Here is a 15,739-nt window from a genome sequence, read left to right as displayed (position 1 = left end):
CTCTCACGCCCACACAGCCACAGCAAGCTAAGAAAAGTGATGGACCAGGAGAGTAAAAGGCCACGTGATTTTTGCAAGATATCAACTCCCACTTCATTTATTGATGCAGGACAAGTTCTACATAACAAAATTTTTACATAGGGTGTATATTGACCTAAACTGGATCAGGAACTTAGTTTTGTTGCTATTCTTATTATGTTGATGTTTGTCTTGACTTTAGTAAAAGTTGTGTAATATTTAGTGTTTCTTTTTAGTAACTGATCTTCTTCCATAAGAAATTCTGTTAAAACTGCATGTCATCCACAGTGACTGGAGAGAGAAGGCTTGAAATCATAAACCTTAAAGATGAAAAAGATAAAACACGAAATCTCATGGTTCTCAGGTCATTGTGCTGAAGTACTCTACTTGCTATTATTATTTTAGGACACCAATGAGTTCCAGCATGCTGGCACGAGCAATGTTATACAGTTCTGCAACCTCAGAGACAGACAGATAAGAAGGCACCTCCCACATTTGGAGAATTCTAAATCCGCACCCAGATATTGCACCTTGGACCAACCTCTACTGGCACAGCAATAAATTCAGACAGGCTGTATAAGAATGTAAACCATTTGCATCATTTTACCTATATAATTTATTTATTCTCATTCAATCTTTTTGCATTAATAATTGCTACAAGACTGCCTCTGAGAAGAACAAAACAAACAAACAAAAAAAAATAAGTGAGAAAAAAAGCCCCAAACATTTCTGCTCCTCATTTCTGCTCCATTGTAATAATGACTGTTTTCAGCTGCAAAGTAATTTCATAATTCCTAACCAATGTTCATGAATAATTCCAGTTTTCAGAGATAATATTTCAGACCATAGGAATTTGGGGTTTTTTTTGGTTGTGCTAACTTCACCAGAGTTAGATAGTGTTGAGTATTAACTTTCCGATGCCCTGAGCAGTCCCCATACAATCCAGCATTAGCTGCCTAACACAGGTGCTCTGCACCACTCTGTGGTGGGTTCTGTCTTTCTTCTTTAACTCTAGATGTTACACAGAAAACCAGTCTGCTATCTTAGTTTCCTATAGAGGAGGTCCGGCCTGCTTAAATTGCCCTGTTAGTCATCTGATTAAATAACCTCCCTAAAATAACCACCTAAATGGACCATTTAGTGAAGTTGGTGTCTTTGAAGACCCTTAGAAGGAACTCTTCTCTCCTAAATTAAGGTTCCTAAATTAAGGTGGGGGAGATTCCCTCCTCTCAGATTTTCACTTATATCCATTTACAGAAAAGCATGAGGGAGGTTTGATGGGAAACTGGACCCAGTACAATTACCCAAACAAAAACTTTTCATCATTATTTGTACAGAAGTGTATTTAGTGAGTAGAACTGCGTCACATGAAGTGTTCTACGGTCTCAGAAAAGCAGTTTGATCTTTGCTTTCCAAGCAGATGCGTTCAGGAGTTCATTGCTGACAATCATTCTCAAGTAACACACACACATACCCCCATAGCACCTTTTCATGTGTACTTCGTTTATGTAAAGTAAGGATAGTTACAGTAAGGGCCAGGTAGAAATGCTTACCCTGATTGATGGAACTCAGTGAGAACAGAGTAGCAGGACCAGCTAAGGCATTTTCTAACACAAGAAAACTCTCCAGCCACTCTGTCATCTAAAAAGCTGCTGCTAGTGCATTGATGGATGAATGATTATATGCTGTAGCCTCATATAGAACGTTTTAGAATCCAGGCTGCTGTTATATTGGATTACTTCTTCTGAAGCTGAAGTGTCTGTGAGGAAGGAACACTTCTGCCTTGACTTTGCATTATGAAAATAAAGGTTGTATTTATGTGGGAGCATGGAAAGAGTTGATCTTAGAATTTAAACTTACTGTAATTTGAAACATACTTTACAAAAACCCAGAGCATTATAAAGCCTAGTTGTGATACTTCTAACTGCATGTTTGTATCTGGCTTTGTGCCCTGTGCCAAGTCTCACACTGTTCTGTACAAAGACATGCAGCAATTTTCTGCTAAATATCAGTGTTTAGTGTCCTAAGATACATATCACAAAGTATTTTCTAGAGATTGTTATTTTAATCTTCCTTATTCTTCAAAGAAAACCAAAACCAAATCTATATACTGAGTTTCTTTGTTTGAAGAAGTAGACATTCATATCACTAAATGTTTCTGCAATTTTGGAGTACATTTGAATAGACCACTAAGACAGGGAAGGCTGTGCATAATCACATTCGATTAATGACATGAACTGTAAATGATGCCTTTCATTCTAAAGCAAGTGAAAACACCAGGAGCAAGCGTAGCCCTTGCAACTCTTACAGCAGACTACTTCTTTAAAATCCAATTTCACAAAAATTGCTATAAATGTAATTCCACTTTTTCCTCATCACTACTTCTCAGTCAAAAGTGACCCATTCAGCAGCAAAACACTTTCCTTACACTACCAAATCAGTGCCTCCAAGTGCTGAGAATGATCCATAAACTGCAGGGATGGTGTCCTCCCTGCCTTCAGAGATGTCTCATAGGCTTATTATAGTCAGCAGTTTTGTTGGAGGTGCAACAATAGAACTTAAAGTACAAGGACACATTTTTAACACTGTAAAAATACGATTCTAAATACCCACAGGAGTTCTGACTTGTTAAATAAGATAAAGCCACTTTTACATAATCCCTGACCACAGGAAAACTACTAAAGTGCCTCAATCACTCAACTAACAGGGTCTTTGGGGTAAAAAGGCCTTTTAGCACTTCTCTTTGGTTTAGAAGATGAAAATACACTGCAAATTTAAGGAGCACCATCAGCTCCCCTGCTGGCCAGCTCTGTTTGTCACAATAGTATCTGAGCTTTGAAAGAGGAATAACTTATTTATTCGGACAATATCCATGCGTTGTTTGGAGAGCTGAGGGCAAGAGATGCGCACTGAATTGCTTAGAGCATAAATGAAGAGCATAATCAATGTCACAACTGAATGTAACCCTCCTGATGCTTCCACCAGCGCTTCAGGTACAGGGTTGCTCTTTATTTTTGAGAGCTCAGTGCTCACTCTCTCAGCTCTCTATTATGGTACATTAAAATAACTTATTCTTTGAATAATGACAAATGCAAACTTTTTTCAAAACTGTGTTAGCTTTCCAGTGCCTCTGGCTCGCACCATGTGCCTCGCAGTTAGTGCACTGTTGCAAGAGCGGTGTGTAACATCTGGACAATTCCCCAGCAGCTGCCTGCCACTCTGTCCTCATTTGCTCTGTTTCTCTGCTTTCACCAAGTTTCTTTCCTCCACCTCTTTCTCCTTGTCAACCTGTCTGTATTTTAGAGCCTTTTAGTTAAAATAATCTTCTGGTTTTCTGAATACTAAATACGCTTTTCTTTACAGCAAATATTACTATGTAAAAAAACCCTTTAGCTCTACAGCTGTTGATGTTTAATCTATTTAAAGATCCATGGAAAAAGAAATTTACATTTTCCTTTCACTATCGGAGTCTACCTGCTGTAGAGTTCTTTGACCAAATCAGAGCTTTGTAGAGACAAATAAATGCCCTGCAATAGGTTCTATATGACTGTAAATATAATGCAGCAACATAAGCAAAGTCTTCTAGAAGCAAAAAGGATCTGAATTAGATTTATAAGTCCTAACTGGAGACTTTAATGGAATTAAAATAAGGAATATTGGCTAAAAAAAATCAGATGTGTTTTCACAAGGGTGAGTGCCCTTTACTGAAATGCACTTTTCAGTGCAGATTGATGATAACTGGACACAAACTTAGGCAAAAATGCTGCTAAGACAAAATCTGCCACTAAATTGAAGTTACAATACTTAGATACAAAGCTCATTTAGCAGTGCCTGTGCAAGTAAAACTTGACTATTTTTTTTTTTTAATCACCTTCCCTAATCCCCCCTCCTCATATTCTTTTCTTCAAAGAACGCGCCATGGCTGGAACAGAAAGAGAGTTTCAAACCTGCATGGTATGGCCCAGTTGAAAAAAAAACAGTAAACTGAGCTCTGCCACCCCCAGGCTGGTGTTGCTGAAGAAGCTCCAACCACAGAGGGGTTAAGGTGCCCCTTGCCCTGTGCAGGGGAGCTCCATCCCACTGCAAGCGCTCCTAAAATCCCACACCCAGCTTCCTTGTTTTTCCAGGGACAGCTAACTGCCAACAGCACAGTGACTTCTGTGATGGGATTAAATAACTAAGGGAGAATAAATTGGAGCAGCATGGTCATTGGTGCATCTGCAGCAACTCTGACCATATCAGAGAAGTCCACTGCAGGGCCCAATCAAAGGTCTTTGCAGCCCATATTGGATCTCCAGCAGTGATAACAAGGGATGCTCTTTGGAGAGGGCACCTAGCCTGGCCTGTTTCTGAAGTCTCTGCTTCATACTCCAACAGCATCCACAATTGTTTTATAAGGGAATGCTAGAGGATACATATCTTCTGTGTCCTTTTGGTGTCCATTTATGAATATGTTGCCCATTAATTTCTCTAGGAAACCTCTTTTTGTCCCTGCAAATGCTGTCACTTCCAGGCAGCAGGTTATAGAAATTTCTGACCTCCCGTGTAAAGAAGCTTATTTACCACCTTTGTGATTTTACAAACCCCAAACACACCCTGCTGTCAGACTTTCTCTCCCATCTGAGTATCTCTAGCATTTTTCGGTCTCTGTAAGTCACTGGTGAATACAGAACAAAACTGGCCGCAGTGATCCAAATAGTGACTTTTCCCCACTCTTAAAGTGACTGATGCATTCTACCCATTGCTTCCTGGTCTTTAGCAGCTTTCAGTTCATATAATGAAAGAAACTTTCTTCAGGTCCCCTGACAACCTAGCTGGCTTTGGGGAAGCCCAGATACGTTATCTCGTTCCCCTTCATACACTTGCTTATTTGCACCGTTACACAGCAGGTACAAGAAGCAGGAGTTCTTGATCCAGATGATGCTTAGCCATGTACTCAGAGATCTTTTTCATTATAGATGCTGTCAACTTACCAAAGCTGGAAATCATATTAATCAGTATGTAGTTTCCACGATCCACTGTTTGTAGGCCAGAAGGGGAAATAATCAAACACCAAAACCACACCAAATATGCGCTGAAATATTAATTCTCCATATATTTATGCCATGGAGCTGACTCCTTGCTGCCTCTTGTCTTGCACAGCTGTTTACACTGTATCATTTCCATACTAAGTGGTGTAATTGCGGAGTTCTGATTCAGGGACATGGCAAAACTCATTGCACAGTTGCAAGAAAGAAAAGCACTACTGTGCCCTTCCTACATTTTCAAATTATTCAGCAAGAGAGCCAGAATTTGGAGGGTTGTGGCTTTTCACTGACAACTTCTGGGTAATTTGCTGGAAAGGGGGGAGGAGTCTGCCCTCTGCACTGGTCACCCACCACTTTATCATGTTCCTGGAGGAAAGACCACATAACCAATGACATCTAAGTGTGTAATGACATCTAAGTATTTGTAAATCAAATGATATAACCGTGCTTACTTAAGTTTGCAGGACTTACAAATTCTACTTGGAATTGTTTACCCCAAACCTTGACATTTTATTGTGATTAAAAATATTATCTGAGAGATAAAATTTTGTACCCAGCATCATGAAATATTTTGGAACAAATATTCTATATGAATTTCCACAGCCTGATATATTTCTGTGGAGTCCCAACAATATCAGCTGGTGGCCAATTTGCGTCTGCATGAGGAAGCACGTTTCCTCACAAACATTAAACCAGGGAGCTGAAATTTTGTTATAAAGTGAGTGACATCTTGCACAGTTGCTTTGTATTTTAAAGAAAGGCCACTTATAGAGGGCTTCTGCTTCTTCCCTCTGTTAACTGGATCTCCTTTAAGGCTGAGAACAAGGTGCGGTGACGACGCATCACTTCATGCTGTACCATTTTTCATCTCAGGAATAAAACACCAGCGCCACTGGTGTATTAGACAACATTTGCCTGCACATTCCCCCAAATGCTGTTTTCCCATCAAGTCCAAGAAGTGGGTTAGCTGAAACCTGTGTCAAGGCTGAAATCTGTTGATAGTATTCACCAGCAGATATTTTTCGTTTTGTTTTGGTGTCAGTAAAAGGGACTTTTTCCTACTAGCACATGCAATTCAAAACAGAGCTGCTGGCTACACCTGAGTACCCCTGACATCTCTGACAACAGGTAATGCTGCTCCTGCTCCAGCACCTGGCAAGCACTTATGTCTGTTTAATCCTGTACCGCACCTTACCAGCACTCGCTGGCTGGCAAGTGTGATCATTTATAGCATTTCTGTTTGCAGCGGTGCTAGCTGGTCTGGCTTAATCTCCCAGTGCTTGAAGGGTCAGAGCATGTCATCAGCCCCTATGGTGCTTGGCCGGGTTTTCAGCTAAATGATTTCTTTCTGAATTAGGCAGCACCTCTTTTTAACTTTCACCACATTCTCTCTTTCCAATGAAGGACTGCCAAAGAAACACAACAGGACAGCACTGCGAGCAATGTCCAGATGGCTTCATTGGTGATGTTGTCAGAGGAGTGCCCACATTCTGCGAGCCCTGCCCTTGTCCCCTGCCAGCACTTGCCAAGTATGTAAAGACTCTGCTTCTCTTTGATTTGGGCTGGCTTTGGCCCTTTCCAAGTCGGGGTCAGCATCCCTTCCTGGATGCAAGAGACAAAGGCTGCTACTTTTGCCAAGGCAGGGGGGGAAATAAGAGGACTACCAGATGTTCACATTTATAATCACAGGAAACTATTTAATTTAGAAGCTGTAAAATATACTTAAGTGCTCATATAATTTCTTACCAAGAGGGAAAAGAAAATATTTGAGCAAAATCAAGTTCACCCTTTTTCACATAAGAGAGATTATTCAGTTGTCTTGTTGCTTTTAAGAATCCCTTAAAGCCCAAGTTCCTGAGGAAGATGGCATTAGGGATGTCTCTGGCTGAGACAGACAGAAAAATAAAGATCAGTCCCTGACCCGTGGAAGGTAAAACTAATCACAAAAAAAAAAAATAGCCTCACAGTTCCCTGAGCAATGAGTGACAGGATCCAGTTAGTACAGCAACAGTTAAAAGGAAAGGACTGGAGGACACTTTGACAGGTACAGTACTCTTTAGCTGATGCCCAGCTACCTTTGGGCAGGAAATTCTGACAGAAAACTAAGACCAACCCAAAGAACTACAGCTGTTAGCCCACTTACTGCCTTCAGAAGTTAGCCTTCAGCTAACTACAAACCATGACCAGCTATTAGAAACTGTTAGTGGCACATCCGTTGTGGAGCAGAAAGGAATAATCAACTTCCTCTTTCTTGAGGTCCATGCTCTGGAGGCAAAAGGCATCTATGCAAATATCTCTATTGTGTACAGAAAAGATGCTACTAAATATTTGCCAATGTGGTTAAAGCTATTTTTCAGTGAGTTACTACTCCCTTTGTGTTGTTTCCCATTCTGCTTTCAGCAGGATTTCTCAACAAAGGGGAATTTCCTTGCTGTATTTGCTTGCTGTTGCTACAGGATTACTCATACAGCCTTAAGGTGGTATGAGCTGCTGTATTTTTCTGACCTACTCGGTGGCAGAGGCTCAAAATGGCAATAGAGCAAAATCGCTCCAGCCAAACTTCTGCAGATCACCTCTTGGCTTTCACAGTAAGCTGCAGACATGTGAGGAGGGCTATGGGGTGGAGAACAGCTATTGTTGAAAAACTGCAGCTTTGCCTGGACTAGAAAGAAAATCCTCCAAAGACAGGGGAAGAACCTGGCTTTGCTCACATGTAGAAAGGCTTAGGAGTGAGTGAGCTTACAGACAAAGCAGACTGCTTCCTCCAGTTTCTGTAGTAGCTGAAATGCCAGAAGTAGTAGAAATACAACACCCTGAAATAGTGCCTTTTCCTTGGGAAAGCAAAGTGATTTTTTTTTAACCTGTTGGGCACAGACCAGCCACTTTGGTGTAAGGAGCTACTCTCTCAATCACAACCTAGGCTACACATGCTTGAGGCACTGCCACACAAGACCCAGTTTCTACTAAGCATGGTCAGTCAAGCAAGGTGTAGTGTGTTATCCCTAGAGTATGATTTTGCAGATCATGGCTGGATCTGTATTCACCCTGCACCCCTTGCCCAGTCTTACAGCCCAGCAGGCTCTGTGGCAGCTCCCCCTGGCAGCCGGGAGCCAGCCAGCCTGCCAGCCCAGCAGTGCACAGCCTGAGCTATATGCTGTCTCCGTCACTTCAGTGGGAGATGGGTGCAGAGCCCGGGGAGCATTCCCTGCTTCAACATGTTCCTTAGCACTTCTGCTAGGGACATAAAGTTTCTCCTATTCTAGACCACTAGACAATGTCAGGAAGCCCTGAATCCAAAAGGACAGCAGCATGGGATCAGGAAGGGAGAACAAAAGTTGGAAGCAGCCTGAATGCAGATGCTTCAGCATTAGCAGCAATATAAGAGTTGATCCTCATAAGCTCCTTCCATTTCAGGATATTCGGTGTTCTGTGATACATGACATCTTTTAAATTACCTCAGTAAAAGTCCAATTCATTTTTTTCTGAGTTTTCCTTCAGAAAAGTCCTGAGGGCACTTAGATAAAGGAAAATCCCATCCCGATTTGCCTCTCACTCCTATTTAAATAACATGCAGAAATTGTCTGTTCGGCTTCTTGCATGAGACACAGCAATTGCCCTCAGCTGGGGATGGAACAGGCTAATAATAATGATTGAGCAACATTCAGCTTTGCATAACTAAATTCAGAGAACAACCATTTTCTCTTTGTTTTTTAATTTTTCCTCCATTATACCCATTAAGGCAAAACAGTGACTACCAGAAAGCAGAGAAGCCTTAAAAGCCTTAAATAAAGAACATCCAAGGGATGTTGCTTTGTACTTTGTTTTACATTGGAAACAGCTAATTCATAATAGCTTGGCAAAGTGACCAAATCTGTGAACTGACAGACTGATCAGATATGTATTTTTCCCTTGGGATTCACCTGTGTGTTTCTAGATTTTCTGCTCAGACTGTCTTCATTTCTGCTGTCCTGGGAACTTTTGGAGTAACTCTAGGATATTACACGTGAGGTGTGATGTCATCTCTTTGGAATTAAAAATAAAGGAGGGAGATTGCTTCACAGCCCAGCAGATGTTACTTCTTTTCAAACCTGAGGGAATTTCATAGACATTTTTCCCCTAAAAGATCACAAAAAATATAAAACCTCAGGAAGGCTTCGGTCTTATTTCATAACTTAAATCCACAATGTGTTTTCTTTTCAACTACGTGAGGGAATTAGCCTCTGTAAAAGAAGAGAAATACTGCCAACTGTTATGATTTTCTCAATACATTCTCAAAAGAGCTTTACTGAAGCTAATTTGTGAATTCTGTGAGAAGAATCTCATTTTATGTTTTCTCTAGTTATATGAAACATTTTGAGACAGCAGATTGAGATTTATTGGACCTCAGTTATCCTACCAACTGAGAAATGCTGACGGGAACTGAAATTATGCAGGAATTCTTGTCCTCTTTCAGTGCTGCCTGTTCATGAAACAAGCAGCATATGGATCACGGTCTTTCCCATCACTGTGAGTCCTTCTGTGCAAAAAGAATGCAATCTGGCCACAGCTGCCCAGCACAGTACAACTTGGGACCTGCAGTTTAGCAACCACAGGCCTGCGGTTGGCAGCTGCTGCCACTCAGTACTCTGATCGCACTCCAGTGCTGGCAGGAATTTACTCACACGTACTACAAACTAACTAGAAACAGTTTTAGGAGTATATGCCTTTTTCCTGCAAATGTATTTTAGCTATTTCCATCACTGTGTCTAAAGTGTATGCAATTTGTACTTTCCACATCTGTCTGCTTCTGTTCCTTGGGTCTCATGTATAGCTGCACATGTATTAAATCCTGAAAACATAAGAAAGCAAAGGAATCCATGATTTAGAAACACAGCAGTGAAAATTACAGACCAAGCCACTACTGTAATCACTACTTGGTGTGTTGATCTCAGAAGAGGACCCAGACTCTTTCCAGCTTACTCAAGGAGCTGGTAGAGCAACACCAGTGACTGTGTATAAGGATGGCATCACTGAAGTCAGTTTTCACCACTCGGTACTTCCAGATTGGATTAGAAGAAAACTGTAGAATTTACATAGGAAACTATTGCACCCATTGCAGAGACTACATTCCTATGTTCACTGCACTGTCTTGCATAAGCAATATTTCACCTTACGCTAAAAGGCAGGAAGCAATTAAGTTCGCGTGGCATACACATTTATCTTAAGTCATGTATCTAAAATGTGTGTGTCAAAACCTGTAGGTGTGCCTGTCTACAATGTGAGAAAGCAACTTATATGTATATGTATTTATATAGCTCCATAGTGCTCTACAATAATTAGTGTTTTCTACACTAAGAAAACTAAATGAGGGATATAATGTAAGTAACATATACAGCTTAAGAATACCTATTCATCAATAAGTAACCAAGAGCCACAGCCCACACTGACATCGAATGCCCATAATGTAGTAAAGAAATTCTTCCAAGTGTTTACCACTGCCTGCTATACTAACTCTTCGTTCTAATGAAATTCCAGCTTTGCAGTCTCCTGTTACAGAAAAAGTGGAAGTGTGCGATGTGTCTGTCAGGAAAACTATGCAGGACCCAATTGTGAAAGGTAAGAAACTAATAGGATTATTTACTGGCCAAAGACAATGAAGTCCAGAATCTTTCCAATGGGGGAGAAATCTTATGCATCTCTTTTCACCAGGCTGAATCGTGTATGTTAAAGGATCTCATTCAGTTCCTACTACAAACCATAATAACTTGCTGTGGAGACATGTCAGGGTAAGACAGACAAGCATATCTATCTGATGTATTTTGATCAAGTTTTTGCACTTTGTGTACTTTCATGTGGTGATCTTCCTAAAAGGAATATAATTTATGCATCAAAATACAAAATACAAATGGGAAAAAGCAGCTGAAGTGAAAAATAACCAAGGAAACAACTATATGCCTTTGTTGCTTTTCAACTCTCCCTTATGCCCATAAACAATTTCCAGTAAATATCTTCTAAATAAAAACCTACACAAATAAATGGAGCTATACGTCAGAAAGGTAACTTAATCTCCTCTGTAATAAAAGGCCATCTTACTTGCTATGAAGAAATATGGATGATGTTTCAGTGAATGTCAGAGGCATGATTATAAACCAGAAATTCTCCTTGAGCAGATAAAAAATTAAAACAGCTCTAATGCAAAGATTGAGAGATATAGAATAGCTTAGACACTAACTTCCTGAACTTCTCTTTTTGTTTTTCCTTAAAGCCCCTGAAGTATTTAAGACTTCAGTCCACTTTCATTAATGGGCAAGTCTTGAATTCAAATGATATTTAGCATAACTATCAGAGAAGGGAGAAAGGAGGTGCTTAAGATGCAAAGAGAAATCAGTATGAAAAAGGTAAGATGAAAAAGAATGAAGGCTTTTGCCATAACAGATGATGCAAAAACATCAGCACATTACCTCTGCATCACTAACATGGTGACAGCAATAGTGAAAGCCCTTTAGACAGACGGCAAAAAAACATAAAAGCCCACCCTTGTTTCCAGGCCTTTGGCTGTGTTCTTTTGTTCTTCCAAAACGTCAGATTTATACACAAAGGATAAAGCAGACAATTAAAAGGTCAGTGAGGTTTCTTAATGGTTATTAAAATGTCAAGCTAGACTATAAGCAATTCAGATCCTATGAAATGAGTAGCAGATGCGCAGTAACAGCAGAAAATAGCATCAGTTTTTTTTTCTAATAGCCACTACCCAGCCTGACACAGTGCATCTGTCTCAAGGAAGGCAAAGCTGTGTAGATGGGTTAGGAAAAGTTCAGAAAAGTAATCAGCCATTCCTGGTCACCATGTTAAGTCCTTGACTAACTGCTGGGGTGTGTTGCAAGCAGTGGTAAATTGGATTTTCCTGGTTGCAAGCAGTGGTAAGTGGTAGTCTCCTGGCCCTACTCCCATTTGTGTCAGGAATAATAAAAAGCATTTTGGAGACTAATGAGAAATGCATTCCTTGTCCCTGTCCACTTGCTAAAGATCAAGCCCTCTTTCGCTGTTGGGCACTGCTGCTCTCTGTTCCCACTGACTGCTATTGTGCCGCCAACACGCTGGCAGGAGGACTGGAGGATCCTGAATGAGAGAGGGCATTGCCCCTGTTCTTCCCTGCAGCCCAAACAGCACCTCGTGTCTCCAACCCCAAGTGGAAGGCTCCAGCTTGCTCACCACTCTTCCTCCCAGCTCTCTGCAGCAGTGGGTGACGAGCACGGTGGAGCAGCTAGATGTAGAACACACCTCCAGAGCCAGCGTGTGGGATTTCCAGAGCAGCACTCCGGGAGGCAATCTGCTCCATTTCCTCTGGCATTCGCTTAGCAGGCTTACTTGTGCTGCTCCAGGGGCTTGGCACAAGCCCATCCAGTTTATGGTTGCCAGCAAATGGTGTTGTGAAATCATGGAGGCCTTTGCTAGGAGCTGAGAAGGCTTCCCAATCTGAAATTTAGGAATTAATTATTTTGCTCCTGGACTTCAGCAAGAAGGCATTAAGGTGATAGCAGCTGAAATCCAGGTTTTGTTAATGCCCAGATGTTAAAAAAGATAACTGAAAAAATCATACTTTGGTGTCCAAAGTAAATAGGAAAAAAAATCTGGCAGTGCTAGGGAAGAGGAAGTTAATTTCTTGCTCACTGATAATTACAGGAAGCAAACATGGCTGCAAAATGAAACAAAGATAACTTAGCAGCTTTATTATGGGAGAGGAAATACTCTTTGTCAGCAACAAAGAACTATTTCTTGATACAATGGAGGAAAAGATATTTATGCCAGGCCCCTACGTTTTCAGGCCATAAATTGCAGAGATGGAGCAGTATGTTTCCAACCAGAAGCCTCTGCTCTTCTTGCATGCTACCAGCAACATAAAAGAGGCCAAGTGCAGTCTGGCCCTATGAGATGCATTGAATGGCAGAGAAGGCAAAATGAAGGTGACACTTTTATATTCAGCTTTAAAATTTCTATTTGTTTTAGACAGCTACTCTAGATGAGGAGATATAGCTAATAAAAGTGATTCAGACTGTCATAAAAAGTAGCAGTTAGAAAATGTGTCTATGAGGATGTGAGGAACTGTCCACTACATTTCTGGAAAGTGAACTGAGTAGTATATCTCAGAAAAGAAAAAAAAAAAAAATCACCTTGCCCTGGTGAGAGGGCAGATATTGTCGGCCCAAAGGGAATAGTACACAATCTTTGATAGATGCTGGCTGAAAGTCAGAGCTGGATAGCGGTAAGCAAAAAGCTGGTCTTGTCCCAGCAATGCTGAGCAGCTTCTGTGATTTGGTGGCCACATTAGATAGACATTCATTTGGAAAATACCTAACTACAGAAAAATAAAAAGAAACTGCAAGATTTTGAGAGTTCAGAATAAACAAAATGATACTATTTTTAAACCCAGAGAGGGTTTTCTTCTTGTTCAAACCCCATAAACATACTGAAATTTTGAAATTTGGGAAAATACTACAAGCTCAGACTGGCTGAAATAGTAGAAAATTATAGCAAGACTATTGGCACCAATAAAAAGTAGGCTACCCATTACTGCCTGCTCCGAGTCCCCTGGGAAAGGGGAGTGATTCCACCAAAGCCAGCTAAATTGCACACATTATGCTCCATGTCACATAGTTCTTCAAGAGGTGCACAGAACTCCAAGTCACAATTTTATTCTTTACATCTTGGTCACCCAAGTGATAAGATCTGCACTAAAGATTCTGGCAATGCTGCAAAGAGACAGTCTCTGCCATTGGCAAAAGCAGTATTTGAGGCAGCCAAATGGTTTATATTAAAATGCTTAGAATTTTATAAGTGTTTACTGTGGGGTTTGGGACTGGAACATGAACAAAGCAGTGTTGAGGAAGTTACTTTATTAAAAGAAAAATCAGCAAATGTAGGAACAGATCAAAACTGGAAGCTCTTATCAGATCTCCCACATTTCATGATTCAGACATAGAAGAACCTGGATTTGACTACATTCGTACTTTAGGAGACAACAGATCTTGCCTCGGGTCTGGCAGCCAGAAATCGGGGAAAATTAAACTAAACTGCCTGAGACCTCACCCTCCCCACCCACAAACAGCATCTTAAAACAGGACTTTATGGATAGGAGAAAAGACAAGGACAACAGGGTGATAAAACAGGATGAAATGCAATGGCTGCTCCATACATAAATCACTGCAACAATTATTCAGTCCTCCAAATTATTCTGTAAGCAATTGCTTCTCCACCTAGTTATCACCCTCCCTTCAGTAATTCTTCATTCCCAGTGTACAAGGCCCAGGCTGCTGGGTCACAGGCTCTCCTGCCACCCTGCAGTGACACAATGAATGGCATGGGTTGCCACTGTCCTGCCAGCTGGCCACTCCAGTCCATCAGCTGCTGCTCTGCACTGCTCCAGCCACCAGCTCCTTCAGCTATGTCCTTGCTCAAAATGTGCTCCTGTGAGGTGCTCCATGTCCACTCCAGCACTCTGGTTGTTTTGCAAAGGTTTCTCTGACTTATAGGATTAAGCCTGCTCTCTGCTACCAGCAGAAACTCCTTTAACCAAAACCCTCTCTTTCCAAATGATCACACCAAATCTATTATCTGTCTTAGCTTAGGGTCAGTGGTCACACAAGAATGTTAGGTATCGCTGGTTTGTCTAGACTTTCAAAACCCACTACAGTTTCATCATCTCTTCCATTTTAAGATGTAGCAAGTTTTCCATAGAAATGCTTCCTAAACATGTCAAGACATGAAAAACAATTTGGACCCATTTCAGACCTCCCCTGGAGTGCTTACCTCCCTCTCACCTTCTGCAAACCAACATAGGAATCCTCCCCTCCTGGGCTGGTGGCTGCTCTCAGCTGTTTGCCCTCAGTCAGCCAGCTAGCATTGAACAAATCTGAAAAACAGAGGCTGGTTCAATGACTGTTTTGTTTTGCAAAAACCAGAAACCATCCTAATGCTTCATAATAGAAGTAGTTATATAAACCTTTTATAGTTAGTACTTTGCTATATACATTATAATGGAAATAAGGCCTGAACTTCCTCCGAGTTTCAGCATCATGAAATGCAGACTCTTACCTCAGTTTCCTATATGACACAATATAGTTGGTGAGATCCAAAGATGAAAGAGACCAAAATAAACACTACAGCTGCCTCTCTGCCAATGTCACTCTGTCATAAATTTTAAAACAATGGGGAACAAATCATGTCACTGATGAAGACACAGGAAAAAAAACAACCTCAGATAGGTGTGACTGAAAGATATATGTAACTGTAAAGATTGAGATTAGAGCACAAAACAGCCTTTGCAGGAATACAGCTCCTAATACGCCTTCTGTCTTTTAATAGCTATTCATCAATTCCTAGTGACATAAATAAGGTAAGATAATAAATAGTACTGCAGATGGGAATGTCATTGCTCGTCACTGCTGGATTTGCTCTTCCTTTCAGGTGTGCCCCTGGTTACTATGGGAACCCTTTGTTAATTGGAAGCACTTGTAAAAAATGTGACTGCAGTGGCAACTCAGACCCAAACCTGATTTTTGAAGACTGTGATGAAGTGACTGGGCAGTGTCGCAACTGCCTGCACCATACCACTGGGTTCAACTGCGAACGATGCGCTCCGGGTTACTATGGAGATGCCAGATTCTCTAAAAACTGTACAGGTATTGTCTCTAGTTTAGTATAGCAGAGCTGAGGAA

General features: G+C 41.0%; 1 protein-coding gene across 1 annotated transcript in view; it reads left to right on the top strand.

The window, feature by feature from the left end:
* LAMA4 (laminin subunit alpha 4) overlaps window positions 1–15,739 on the top strand; it is a 102,901-nt gene that overhangs the window by 29,386 nt on the left and 57,776 nt on the right. Inside the window, exons 3-5 of the mRNA XM_009564843.2 lie at window positions 6,450–6,574; window positions 10,560–10,640; window positions 15,489–15,703. Coding sequence (XP_009563138.2) covers window positions 6,450–6,574; window positions 10,560–10,640; window positions 15,489–15,703 — 421 coding nt within the window. The remainder of the gene's footprint in view (window positions 1–6,449; window positions 6,575–10,559; window positions 10,641–15,488; window positions 15,704–15,739) is intronic.

Source organism: Cuculus canorus, chromosome 3 (genome assembly GCF_017976375.1).
Source record: "Cuculus canorus isolate bCucCan1 chromosome 3, bCucCan1.pri, whole genome shotgun sequence".
NCBI lineage: Eukaryota > Metazoa > Chordata > Aves > Cuculiformes > Cuculidae > Cuculus > Cuculus canorus.
This window is presented reverse-complemented; position numbering and strand designations above follow the sequence as displayed.